Source organism: Arachis duranensis, chromosome 8, assembly GCF_000817695.3.
Source record: "Arachis duranensis cultivar V14167 chromosome 8, aradu.V14167.gnm2.J7QH, whole genome shotgun sequence".
Taxonomy (NCBI): domain Eukaryota; kingdom Viridiplantae; phylum Streptophyta; class Magnoliopsida; order Fabales; family Fabaceae; genus Arachis; species Arachis duranensis.
The window spans coordinates 9386525-9401403 of NC_029779.3; the positions used below are offsets into that span (position 1 = coordinate 9386525).

General features: G+C 32.0%; 1 protein-coding gene across 3 annotated transcripts; it reads right to left on the reverse strand.

The window, feature by feature from the left end:
* Positions 1 to 5716: 5716 nt before the first annotated feature.
* On the reverse strand, positions 5717 to 11517 carry LOC107460610 (ACT domain-containing protein ACR3). Of its 3 annotated transcripts, XR_008002078.1 has the most exons (9): positions 11175 to 11517; positions 8857 to 8948; positions 8632 to 8677; positions 8269 to 8383; positions 8105 to 8172; positions 7364 to 7978; positions 6999 to 7103; positions 6529 to 6670; positions 6137 to 6279 (listed from the first exon to the last, which is right to left on the reverse strand). XR_008002078.1 is itself a non-coding variant. In XM_016078991.3 (8 exons), the coding sequence occupies exons 2-8, from the start codon at positions 8925 to 8927 to the stop codon at positions 5953 to 5955; spliced, it is 1347 nt and encodes a 448-aa protein (XP_015934477.1). In that variant the 5' UTR covers positions 8928 to 8948; positions 11175 to 11514; the 3' UTR covers positions 5717 to 5952. The 3 variants fall into 3 exon arrangements, 2 of the variants coding, with proteins under 2 accessions (XP_015934477.1, XP_052108731.1); XM_016078991.3 differs by lacking the exon at positions 6529 to 6670 and having other exon boundaries at positions 5717 to 6279; positions 11175 to 11514; XM_052252771.1 differs by lacking the exons at positions 6529 to 6670; positions 8632 to 8677; positions 11175 to 11517 and having other exon boundaries at positions 5717 to 6279.
* Positions 11518 to 14879: the final 3362 nt, after the last annotated feature.

Below are 14879 nucleotides of genomic sequence, written 5' to 3' on the forward strand. Positions count from 1 at the left end.
TGGCTGTATAACCGACAGATGAGACTCATCAGCCATAGGACAGGCATACATCATATGCATTTGTTTGCTTTGTTTGGGTGTGCATTGCTTTAGTTTGCTTAACTGTTAAATTCTGTTTATCTGCTACTTGTTCTACTTGCTGTAAATGCTTCTCTATCTGTGTTTTCCTTGCTTGAATTGTATGTGTATGTTTTTTGGGAAATTCCTCTTGACGAAGGTGTGAGGAGAGAGGATTGTTCCACCAATGATTCGGAGGATTAGAGGAGACAGAATGTGAATTATTAGGTTAAAGTTAGATTCCGAATTAGAATACCTTAGACAACTTACCTAATTTCTGGTTTAGTTGAATTCTTAAGCTGAAATCTGAGTGTCGAAGTTCTAGGAATGCCTCTGGCTTTCCCGAGACCTTTTATATTAACTATGCGGGCACCTTTACCATACTGAGAACCTCCGGTTCTCATCCCATACTATGTTGTTGTTTTTCAGATGCAGGTCGAGAGACACCTCGTTGAGCGTTTGGGTATCCTCTTTACGAGCGAAGAACTGTCTTTTGGACTGTCATATTTTGTTTTAGGCTATGTATATATGTTTATAGAATCTCCGCATGTATATTTTGTGTTTTGTCCCTCCTAGAGGTCGACTTGGAGATACAGGGGTTTATTTTGTGGTTTGAATTTTATTTTGGGTTGTATATATACATAATTATATACTTTGGTCGGCCTTAGCTTCGCAGGTCGAGTCTGGAGCTTGCTATCTGAGTTTTGGAACTCTGATATGTATATATATGTGTTCAGTTATCTTTCGATTTTACCTGTCCGTTTTACGAATATCCATGCGAGTGTGTCACGATTTTCTGTTTATCAATTTGTTTAGCTTGTTCTTCAAGGCTCCTAGATATGATTTCACCCAACTATATCTATGTAGATATCATTTTCTTTTAGAGGTCGTAATACCTTGCCACCTCTGCTTTACGACTTAAGCGTAAGGCCCTGTGTGGTAGGGTGTTACACTTTTGTCTCCTTCCAGTGGTTCTGTTGAAATCGAAGACAAGTAGCAACCCTGATAGATGGTTTCTACATTGCCCTGTGTGGAAGGTAAGCTTAAAATGTTGATGTATACGTGACGAAATGATGCAATCTTCTTGGGTTTGTTTTCTCCACTTTTTCAAATTTAGTTTTCGATCCCACTCTGATTCATGAAATTTTTGTGCCATGCTAGAACACACAAAGATGTTGTGGGTATTTTCAATGGTTAGATGAAATAAAAGAGCAATGTGTGGAAGGAGAAATTTTTTCGGAGAATAGCAACATGGTGGGCATAGCAGACCCAAAGAAGAAAAGTAGAATCAATCAGGAGGGTAGTGATGGCCGGGCAAGGGATAGGATGATGATGGTACTTTTTGTGGTGAATAACATGAAGGAGCAGCTGAATAGGGTTGAGTTGTTGTTGATTGTTATCTATATATTGTTTGGGTTAAATCTGGTTTTGAGTCTGTTTTGTTTGGCTAAGTAGGAAGACAATGGTTAAATTTAAGAGTTTAAGAATGAAATTTTGTTTCTTTGTAATGTTCTCCTAATTGTAATTGAGATGAATTAATGGATGCACTCTTATTAGTATTCTGTGACTGAGTTATTGCTGTTGAATTGTGAGCAAGCTATATATAAGATAGGTAAGTCATTAATGAAAAAATGGCATAAACAGAAGCTGTATAAAACACCTGTCTCATAGCATGAAATCATAATCCATAAGTATCCAGAGTAACATACCTCAGACCCAACATAACACAAGACAGCCCCAAAAAAATCTAACATGGCATAATGACACTTATGTTCATAATAAATACTACTAAATCAGGTCCAACATGGAAATAAAAACTCAACATGCCATAATGGCATTTAGGTGCATAGTATCTACATCAGGTCCAACATGGAACTAAAAACAAAATGAAAACCCAAAAAAGTAAGGTCACTTCTTGATGCTTGCTGAAGGCCTTTTCTTCTTCAAGGATGGGGTGGGCATGAACCCTGTGAACTTGCTCTGTGTGGCTGGGCTTGCTGTTGCCATGATTTTCCTAGTCACACTTGGTGCTTCATCATCCTTTCCAGGTACAATTCTCTGCCCAGATGGTTGAGGCCGTGGATGATTTCTCCTTGTATTTGTCCTCTCCTTTCTTTGTGTTTCTGTATCTGTTAATACATCAGGTGATATATGTTAGCCATGATGCAATACTTATCCAAAAATGCTGGAACAAAAACATAAATAATAGTTTTACCTGCTACATTTTCTGTAGCTGTTTCCTCTGTCCTCAACTCATCCACCACTGGTTCTTCAATGTTAGCACTTTCATTGGCAACATGTGTATTATAATCATTGGATTCATAAACCCAATACTTATCCAAAAATGCTATAACAAAACAGAAATAATAATTTTATCTGCTACATTCTGAATAGCTGCTTCCTCTGCCCTCAACTTATCCACCAATGGTTCTTCAATGTTAGCACCTTCGTTGGCAACATCTGCATCATCATCATTTCTCTCATGTGTTTGTTTATTTACTGTTTCAGCTTCTAGAGGATCACCCTCAGGCCGTTCAGATTCATCAGTTCTTCTTTCTTGTGATAAACCACTGGGTGGTGGACTTGGATGCCTCTTTCTCACCCTCTTAACAATTTTTTCTGGAGCTGCAGGCTGTTCAGTCACTTTATCCCCATTCCCGTGATTCACATCATCATTCATAACACCACCCTCACATTTATCCGACTCGTTAACATAAACACCCTTCTCAATCACAACTTCATTCAAAGTCTCTTTCACAACAACTGTCAAAGCCTTATTCAACTGATTAACCTCGCCAGTTTCCTCATTTAAAACTTCAGTTTTCCTCTCGTCACAAGATGGATTGACCTCAACCACACTCTCACTGCTACCATCAGACACCACATCGTCATCAATGATTTCAGGGTTGGCATCAATGGGGTGATCAAAATAGAGATGGACAGTGTTGTCATTTTTAATTGCACTCTCACACATTTTCATCACTTTAGCATCTGTCCTAAGCACTCTAAGACCCTGACCTAATTCGAAACCAGGTTCTAGCCAATACACCTCATTATATTCAGGGTAACTCAGGTCTAAAAACAACCCCTCAACAAAAAATAAATTACATGTTTCCACATTCACCCTGTGTATCTCAGTTACTAAACCCCCTTCATATATCACATTCCCATCTCTATCCCTTTTTAAGCAACCCATGTGATGATACACAAACGTAACTACACGATCCATCTAAGAAATAGTAGAGAGAAGATACAATGAATAAACAGGATGTCACCAGCAAACACAATAAACCAGAACTTAAACCAAGAACATGAAGCAGAACGTACCTCTTCGTATGGTTGCTCCTTGCGAAGAATGGTGATCCAACGATGCCACTTGAGAACCGTTACCTTTGATTCGACAATGTCTCTCGCCTTGTATCGTTCTTCTTCGCGCCAAGCTTCCAGAGCAACGTCTCTTCCTCTCTACGTGACCTTTGAGTTTCGCTAATAGTGACACACTAACCACAATAACTCAGTAACTAGTAACAACATTTGCTAATTGGGTTTTAGGGCAAAATTAAATTGGGACAAAAGCAATATTCAATTAGGTTAAGTTAATTTTCAGGTAGGATTATCATACTTTTAATTACAAATTCTATCTAATATAAAACTAATCTTGTCAGCAAAAATCGGCGTCCATATAAACATTGTACTCATCGGAGCTATGTTCCGGCAAGCACGTGGACACGCTTGGCAAAATTTTTAATCATTCAGATACTTTTTTATCAATAACAATAGTTAAATACTAAAATATTAGCGTTTAAATCTTTCGAGTATCGAATTGGTCATTACTTCAATCATAAATTAATATTCATGTCATATATCACGCATGTATTTTTATCTAGAATGAATATTCATATCATTAACATAGATAAAAGAAAAAATCCTTATCATTAATCTCGTATTGTACATGCTAAGAGTGATTCATGTTTCATGAATTCCGAACTCAAAAAAGGACAAAAACAGAATAATCATGGTATAATTCAATTTATATATGTACGTATTCAATGCAAATATAATGACATTAAATTATCCAAAAACTCATGAAATCAAACTCTTTTACCATATAAACTTGAGTCCCTTTTGTTTAGTTAAAAAAAAAATCCATAAAACAAATAATAAAAAGGTATTTATGTGGCATGATCAATATCCACCCGTATATATTGCTCGGTCATGTGACAAAGTCCATCAATATATAAAAAAAGCAATGTTAAGGGCCAGTAATATTTGTAATTGGTAATCATCAACTAGTCATTAATAATGATTTGATAGTATGAGATTGGTGTGAGATTTTATCCAATGACTCACCTTCTCTGCTAATTACATACTGGCCAAAATACAATAAAATTACTGACCCCCTAAACTTTTCCTATAAAAAAAGCACTGCAATCCACAGAGTTTATGTACACATTGAAATAAATAATAATAAATTCACCGAATCTATAAAATTAATTCGATCTAAATAGAAAGCAATAATGCAAACATATTTTGATCCCGTGAAAAAAAATTTAAAAACTTAATACTCTCAATGACTTAATTATAAATGGTTTTGATATCATTTATTGAAAATTTTTTAAAATTTTAGTCTCAAAATTATTTATTTTAAATTATTAAAAAAAATATTTAAATGCGAAAACGTACCTTAATTCATGAATATGATTGAAAGAGTTTGATTTTTTAAGTTTTTTCGACCAAAATCTTTTGGATCTTTAATAGGGCGAAATTATAATTACTCTGAAGAAAAAACTGCGAAAACAATTTTTTTGTGTTAAAAACCAAAATTCTGATGTTACTATTTATATTTGAGTGTAATATTCATTAAATTCTAAAACCAAAATAAAATAGTATCTCTGATTTTATTTTTATTTAATTTCAAATAAAAAATAATAATAACTTATTTTTTTAATATTTACAATAATAAATAAGACTTATATAAATTATATAATATAAAATAACTAATATAATTATGATTAATTATATGCATTGTCCATAAATAAATTAAAAAATTATAATTTTCTAACATTAGTCTCTCAATTGTAGGTAATCTCTTTGGATAACTGTGCGGACTTTTTTTTTGCCATCCCTCCTCTATACCATAGCATTCGTCTCGATATTATTAGGGCAGCTTTATTATTATACTATTATAATATTATTAGAAAAAAAGAATAAATGGATCTCTGAGATTTTAAAACCATGATAAATAGGTTCTTCACAAATTTTAATTACAAATTCTGACGTTTGCAAATAGACACGTCATCCCGTAATGAACATATACAGATGCCACATCAACTAATTACGTTTATTTTTAGAGAGGCAAATTAAACGGAAAACGTATCTATTTACTGTTTATAAATATAAAAGATGCATTTGTAATTAAAATTTGTGAAAGATCATTTATTATAATTTTAAATAATCAGTAACTTATTTGTCTTTTTCTCATTATATTATTATTAAATGGGCTTTAAAATATAAGATATGCAGGCGGCTTGTTACAATAGAACTAATTGGGTTTTTCTAAAACAAACACTAGAAGATTTTAGTACATTTTAGTCTTGTCTCCTAGTACATTTGATGGAAGTAACCACCTCATGTAAAAAAGATTCACAGATACAAAGAGTAACTAACAAAGACTCCGAATTCATTAAAAGGGCAACATAAAATTACAACTAGTTAGTTTAGTTATAGACAGAACTACAGAAGATACAATGTCTTTGTCATTGTCATGATACCAAAGGCCCCAAAGTACAAGTACTTGGCATGTTTGACACACAAATAACTTTATTCTTCTATACATTATGATGTGTCTTTCACTAACAAACCAAGCCTGATGCATATATATGATTTTCTTCTTCTTCAAGCCAAGAACTTTTCAAACAAGTTACCAAAGAAGAAGCTTGTTTTAGCCCATCCTCTGGTTTCAGCTGGTGCTATGGAGGAATTTCCAGGTACCCTTTTCACTTCCACCACCATTGTCTTCCCTATCTCTTTGCGAAGCGCTTCCATCGTCTTCATGTCCACCGGGTTGCCAGATGCGTCCCTCACATAGAACACATTCAGTGCTTGCTCCCCTCTTGTTGATATACCTGCCCTACAAACTGTTAATCCATTCTCTCTTAGAATCCTTGTTACTTCAGACAGCAATCCCACTCTATCCTTTGCACAAAGTTCAAGGCTCACACCCTATGTCCACAAATCCAAAGAATCAATGGTAAAAACCAAAAGAGACTAATATCAGCCATGTTTCTTGATAACTAAGTAACATTATGTAAAGAAGAAAATGAAATGAAACACATAAAGAAAATGACATAGTATGCTTGATAATCAAGTTTGTCATAACCTGAGAAAAAAAAAGGGTATTTTTTTTTCATCATCTAAATTCCTTTTTTTTTCCTTTTCTATTTTAAGATGTAGGGATATGGATGATATTACATGGAGAACATAGATTCTTAAGCTCTATTGAAGGCAAAAGACCATCATCACTTTCACTAGTGGATATGATGGTCAGATACAATCTGAGTGGAACTTAACCCCATGTATCTGTCGTACAATTTGCAGCATCACAAGTAGATAGCTGTAGATGCAAAATGTATTAATAATTCTGTTAAAAATTCGGAAAGAAGTTTGTGCTGTAAAATCACATAACACTACATAGTAAGTGGAAAGAAAATGACAGGAAGAAGAAAATAGATTTGTTAGGTAAAAGGTCAAGATTCAAGGGCAAATTATGTGAAGCCATAAGCTATAAAATAGTTAAAACTTAACCTTCCAGAGATAACTTAAGTTCCTTGTTCAGAGCATGGAACACTTACTTGGAGTTTGGAACCAGAATTTCATCTCCTTGTCTTACTTTAATTTGTAATTAAGAGGAATATAGAAGTCAAATAAAATTGGCAAGTTACCTCACTCACTCTTCTCTGAATAGCAGCTTCAATGCATTTGATGACTCTTTCTTTTTCTCCTTCAGTATCAAGTGTGCATCCATCCATATGCCGAATAAAATACTCCTAAAGGTATCCATAAATTCTTTAGTCCAAATTTCTCAACTGTTTGGATTTGTTTGAAGAATTATATTGAATTTTACATCTTAATACTTCAAACCTTGCAGAACAATCAACTTAAAGCGAATTTAGAGGTACATATGTCTAAACCAATAAGTACTAGAAAAACCGAATTAAGAAAAGATGCATCTTTCAAGGATAAAACATCTGAATTCTCTAAAGAACAACACATTATATTCTCTAAAATGGAGTATAAAACACTATACCTGGGATGCATAAGGAGCATCTGAAGAGATTGTGGCATGGAAAACAACATATTGCATATCAGTAAGAGTGCAAACAATGTCAAACATGAGTTTTGCCCGATCTTTGCACCGGACACTAACCACCGAGTATCCTTTTTCCTCGCAGCGTTCGATTGTGATCTTTGGCCTTGAGGAAGATGAATAATCAGCATCTGTTGTTGCTCCAGACCCTTCATAATCGCGATCAGCGAACAACATTTGGTGCAGCCTTCTATCCATATGGGTGAACCCCATGGAGAAGTTAGTCCTAGCAACTTTGTCACCCTCCTCACAGCCGCGCAAAATGTTGTTAAGCTGCTCCTCCATAAGGCATAATCTATTTGGATGATCCACAGGCTGGGTTGTAGTGTCACTGACATAAAGGACACAAGCTATTCTTCTATTATGAGTCCAAACCTCAGCTGCAACCACATTGAAATGGAGGCTAGCAAGGACAGCAGAGATCTCGGACAAGAGACCTGGCCGGTCTCTGCCAATAAGCTCAATCGATGTATGATCACCAACAGAATGCACTCCAACACGCTTGCTTGGCCAATTCTTCACCCCTTCTGTGCTCTGGCCCTTTGGTCCTAGAGCCTATTATAAAAGAACTGTTAAGAAGTAGCCCTCAGTGTCTGTGATATGTGCATTCATTTGAAATTTCATTGTGCTGCTCAAATTCTTTGCAACTACAACTATATATATATATACACCAGATTATACCTTTTCCACAAAGTCAATGGTTTTGCTATCTGTTATCTTCTTTCCTTGTTGATCCGTCACATGAAATACTGTTTATTCCATCACTTGAACAGGTTAGTTAATCAAAACATTCTTGTAGTAAATGCATTTCTAGTGAAAGTTAAATTTAATTAGAAAAAAAGTACCATCCATAAACCATCCTCCATCAGAAGATATGTAGGCTTTGGTAATTATGAAGTCAAGATCTGTCAAGATTTGCACCACTTCCAACAGAATTCCAGGTTTGTTAACACTATCAACCTGCATTTTTATAGTGGACAAAAATAAAAATCCATTACTTATAGTAGTAATATGTATGAATGATCCAAATTAATGAATTTTTTTTAACTGATACATATTATGCTATGCCCTATAAGTTTAAAACGCAAAGGTTCAAGAAACTTTGAAAAACCATTTGAGAAGGTAGGATTCCTAAGAAGCTGAGTGGCCAAACCAAATCCTAAAGAGGCCATGGAAGATGCCACAATTATTTATTTGATAAATTATACCTTGATAAGAGTACAATCATGGCAACTAGTGTTGTCCACAGAGACCCTGCATGCGAAGAAGCGCAAACAAATTTTACAAATCAACTATGGATTCGCTCTCTATCCTCTTCTTTATAACAAGTTTTTGTTAGGAATCAAAGCAGCTTATTTAAATTTATGTGTTCCATGATTTAGCAATCTTGTTTCTCCAATTAGTTATCATAAACAAATTGTAATTCAATAAACCTTGGAGGATTCATTCTGTTGCTGAAGTTCTCATACTCAGGATCAAAATATGGCCAACAAACTCTAGCCATTAAACCAACTTCTCGCTCTTCCTGGATCATCATGAAAACATCTTACCCTGGTTAGACTATGAACAAATTAAAACCAGTAAACATTTTCTATTTTCATTTAGGAGCATAAACTCAAAAACAATATTTATATCTACTATTTTTTATATACTTTACATGTATAACTTTTATAATTTATATATTGAAAATAGTTGATAAAAAATAAGAAAGATAAAATATTTTATTTTTTGTACTTTAAAAAAATAATAAAAATCTTTTTCAATTATAAATATATGATTCTCCAAATGCCATATATCAATGACGAGCATAAAACTTATGGGTAAACAAAAATTTAGCATTTTTCATTTACCTCACACTTGTCACATCTAAGAAAAATGCAACAAACACTTGGGGTTAGTAACACAATAGCATCTTGAGAAAATGACCAAAAAGGACTCAAATGTGACATAAAGATTTGATTCCAAGTTTAACTCGAATACTTATGTTTTTTTTTTTCTACAAAAAAATTATATATATTCTTTGTGACTTCAACCATTAGACAAGATCACAAGAGAGCAGAGAGCTTCCGTGCCAAATTGTCTCCAATTATCTCACATTATTATTCTCACGATTAAGAAAGGCTAATATTATCAAAACTTTAGGACTCTTAACGAACGACCTCTTCTAAAATTAGATAAAGAAAACAAGGAATTTACTTATGGATTTAGAATTTCTTTGGTTGAGATCCTTTTGTTTACTTAAAAAAAAACAAATAAATAAATGAAAGATGGCATAAGACCACTCTCCCTGTTTTTTATTTTCTTTATTTTTAAATTTTACTTGAAAATACTTTTAAAAATAAAAAAATAGAGAGTGAAAAGAGGAATGAATTCTCTTCATTTCTTTTTTCTTAATTTTTTTATAAAGTGTGGTTTTTTATCATACACTTTTTAAGTAGGATTAAAAAAATATGTGGAAAAATATGTTAAATGATAAAAGATTACACTTATAAAAAAAAATTTAAAAAAAAGATTAAAAAATCCACTTTTAATGAAAAATATTTAGAATTAAGTGGGATTCACAATACACCCCCTCACATCTATTTTTATGTTGGACACCACACTCCCTCACATCTAAGTGGTTTAATAGTTTAATATTATATTGGACTGAATAAATTTTGATATTAATTAACTTGAGTTGAGTGGAATAAACTCATTCTAAAAACTAATTCAAAAGATAAAAGATATCTCATATTTATAAATTCTTCAAAAACGATATTTTTAAAATAGATGGGACCTATATAGGCCTGACAACAGAACAATGATCAGTTTTTATAAAGTCAAACTCATGCATAAAAATTTTCACAATAAATTTAATTATAAAACTCTTTTATCAAAATTTTCACTTTTTTTTTTCCAACCAAATATCCCCTAAAGCAACTTCACAATAATGTGTAAAAACGTCATATATACTACATATTGAGGCTGCAGAAGAAACAATGGCTACTGAAAAAAAGTTTTATAAATTTAAATACGGTGTTTAGAATAATTAAATTAGATGTATACTTTGTTTTTGTTTCCACTTATCTTTCTCTTCATTTATTGTGCTGAGTTCTTTTGTTAAAAAAAAAAAATAGATGGGTCAATTACATTTAAATATACTCCACAAAATGCTTATGGCATATTTAACTATTTTAATAGGTGAAAAGAACTAATGGGAAGACTCTTGAACAGGTTCTATTCGGTAGTGGATGGTGGGTTGCCTTACACAGCATTTTTCACATCTTGAATAGTAACAGAGAAGGTGTGGGGGAAATCTAGAAAAGAGTGTTATTGTTTTCACTTTGGATTTATAATTTAAAAAAAAACACACACACACACACGATAGATGAGTGTTCAATTTGTTCCAACACAAATCCCAAATTTGATTTTCTAATTACATTTCTTTTACCATAAACAATAGCCATCTTTGTCATTGAGCTTTGGCGTGGTTCCTACTCTAACACTACTTATATATATATATATATATATAACTAACGTGCAAATTGTTGTTTTATTATTCTAAATTAAGTTTGGGCTCTTCTTTTGGATATACAAAATAACAGAATTGGCTAAATAAAAAGAAAGAGGGAAGAAATTAAAAAGAGAAGGAAGTCTTGAAGGACTAATTAACGACCAGAAGATACATAATTATTGGAAGCAAAGAGAATAAATTAAAGAGCATGATTATATGCATAAATCAATGAAGGAAGAAATTGAATGAAGCACAGACCTTAATATAATTGGAATTTGAAAGTAGAGAAGAGAAGAAGTTGGTGGAATAATATTATCGGAGGCAGCGGCGCAAGGTAGCTGAGCTTGTTGTAGGTTTTCCAGTTTCTTACATGATGAGAGAGAGAGAGAGAGAGAGAGAGAGAGAGAGAGAGAGAGAGAAGAGGTGATGGTGATGCAGCAGAATCACATGTACTTCGTTTTATATATGTAGACAAAGTTAGAGAAGAGAAAAAACAGAACAACCTTTGTGTCTCTGCTTTCGACGTTGGAATACCACTTAATACATCTCTCTCTCTCTAAAAAGAATTGAAGCACTCAAGCATGGCAAATGGCGTGGTGCTGTGAGGTGTGAAGTGAGAACCCGTTCAATATTAATTTATTATTAATATTTTTTTTATTTCTTACTGCATCTTCCAACTCGGTTAATGATTAATTCACTACTATACTAAGTTTTATTTAAAAATTTGTCGTTCACAAATAAAATTACATAAATTTGATTTACAATTACATTGTTGGACTTTTTTTTCTCTATTGGATTGGAGTAAGGCCTTCTATATATTGGTCCGGACAATAATTTGATGCCCGGAATTCCTTCTTGATATTATTATATGGGTATTGTTAGTGAAAGGATTATCATGTGTTCATAATACACAGTGGAAAAAAAAAAGTAATTTTTAAAAATTTATTTTGTACTTAAACTTTATTCTAATAATATACAATATATAGATCAGATCTAAATACTTGTGTACGCTAGTAAAAATCACTTTCTCCTTTGATGGTACGAAGGCGCTATGTGTATCCACACTGAGATCAATCTTTGCTGTCAATTCTTTGACCAATGGATCTGATCTAAATTGAGAAACCTCTTGCAACTCTTTGCACGCCATAAAATTCTTCTCCAAGAATTAGGCTCACATACATTTATGTGTAAAGATAAAGGAATAAAACTCTTGTTATTCTCTCATGTGACTTTCTTGTACTCTTGACGTACATATATATATATAGCATGAGATTTGTTACTGATTTTAAATTTGATTCTCAATTCAAATTTAAATCATATCTTGAAATTTCAAATCTTGAATCATTCAAATTTTATGAATCATATCATAACAATTTAAAACATAATCGATTTGGATCTCATCCAAATTTATAATTCAAATTCAAAAATAGAATAACTAATTATTCTCAAATCTCATTTAATATTCTCAATTATCATATTATTATTATATTTTTGGTGCTAGTAAAGAATATAATAATATTCCATTTGAATTAATATAATTATTTATTTGATCAAATCAAAATAATAATTAAATAATTTTACAGCAAAGATTAGAACACTCGTTAGTGGGTGACCCCATAGGTTCAATACTAAGCGGGTAGTAAATTTGTCATACTAAATTTACTAATCAAGGTTGGCGTCTAGCAACGCTCCTCAACGACCCGATAGTATGAAGTAATATATTTTTACTAAGAATCTTAGAAGAACAAAGTATAATTTCTTCCATCTTTCCAGTTCTTGGTTAACCCTTAGAGTATGGTTTAATTGTCAAACTCTAACATATTACCATTATTATAATGAACTGTGAATGACTTAAAAAACTCATTTCTTCATTCATTCAATTTCCTTGGCCAAGGTTTCATTTATCTCAGTCATTATAATCATAGAGCTCAAACTCTTTACCGAGAGTTGAGGGATTCTTTATTGACTAATCATTAATTCTACAAGTATTTAAATCATACCCAATGTCCATTCAACTAGCACTCTAGGGTATTAGGTGTCCGGAATCAAAGTATAATAAATACATTGTTAATTACTATGACAGTCGCAGGTCAAAGGAAACTCTATTACTATGTTCATCTTGAGAATATCCTATGCGGTAATTATAACCATTAGGAATTCTCAAAGTGAGTCAGTTCAATAGTCAGATTTCTATATGCACCATCTATATGTATAGTTTAATAAATGAGATCTATTAATCTTCATCCAATGAAGACCATTATATATATATTGATCTTTCAAGATTATTAATGTCCTTTTTAATAATCCTATGACCAAGAACAATATAGATTAAATTATAAAAGATTTATCTCTCAATATTGTGATCACTATCACAATGATAAATCTCTAAATTTAATCTAGAACGTTATTATATTAACATTTTAATATAATAATAATAACAAATTGTTTGACACGTGATTGATTGGATTGTGGTCATACTACTTATTCCCAACAATCTCCCACTTGCACGAGAGCCAATCATGATAGATTGGATCTTGGGCATACTATTATCACAATAATCTCTCACTTACACTAGAACCAATCAATCATGTGTATAATTTTTTAATGCACATTTGTGTTTATCAAAACTCTTTTGACCTTAAACACCTTAGCTCTTGAGCATGTTTGCTTGACCTTTTGTAAAATACACCTAATGCATAATAAATATCACGTTTTCTCAAAATATGAAATCTCCCACTACAATAGTGCATAATTTTATTTTAAGGACAATCTTTATAAAAAATCTAGGTAAGTATTAGATCTATCTTTATAGAATTATATCATTATACAAATAGGCTATTTTTTCGAAAAGTTAGTTTGTACTCCCACTCTTTCTTTAAGATGGAATCCCTTTTCTAAAAAGGAGTTTTACCTCTTATCATAGACACTTTATTATAAGAAGAGTGATAAAAATAATCTCATTATTTCTTTAGGGTAACCAATAAATCTCATTTATCGGACCTAATATCAATTCTATTGTTGTGCATTCTCTTAACACATATAAGGCATCTCCAAACTCTAATGTTCTTGAGTTTTAGCTTATGCCTTTTCCATATCTCATATGGGTAAAAAATTGATTTAGTAAAAAAATTGTTAATTTAGTAACATTTTAAAATGTAGTCCAAATATTTAACAATCAGTGATCCTCAGCTAAATCAAATTCCATGTTTCTTTAAACATGATGGAGTACATAGAATACTAATATTTGTGCGTTGAGAGAATCTCATTCTCTATTCAATAGAATATCAATTAGATGTTAGAGATTTTATTTTAAGCTCTTATAATAAAAATACTCAATATCTTTATTATTGGTCAAACCAACCCTTAAAAGCAATTTTGATACGCATTCTCAATACTCATATTGAGCTTTTTCAAAAAGACCACGAATCTTAATCATATTAGGGTCAATTATAAATTGTTTGTTAAAATTACTTGTAAAAATAATTCTCGCTAAAGCCATTTGGCTAATGGCATTCCAACTTCTAAACTTGTTTAATTTAAAATATATTGTCTAATACTCCCACTAATTTAAATAAAATATTTGATAGTCATACTATCTTACTTTGGGCACCATACATCTTCTCAAGATGTTCAATAATAAATAGTAGGTATATGCTTTTGAAATTAGAACTCATGATTGTCAAAACAGATCCTCCGATTTGTTTGTTGTTTTTAAATTTTTTACTGATGGAGAACTCACATAGTCTGAGTTCTGTTCTACTGACATCACATGGCTGTAAAGCACCTGTATTTCTCATATCCGAGTCCAACACCACTTTTGTTTTCATATTCAAATTAAAAAGTGAAAGAATGAAACTAGTATATTGGTTAATTTCTTAAACAATAATGTTATAAAATTAATATAATTTATTGTTTTTACAAAATAATTAATTAATAATTTTAAAAAATATTAATTAAAAGCAT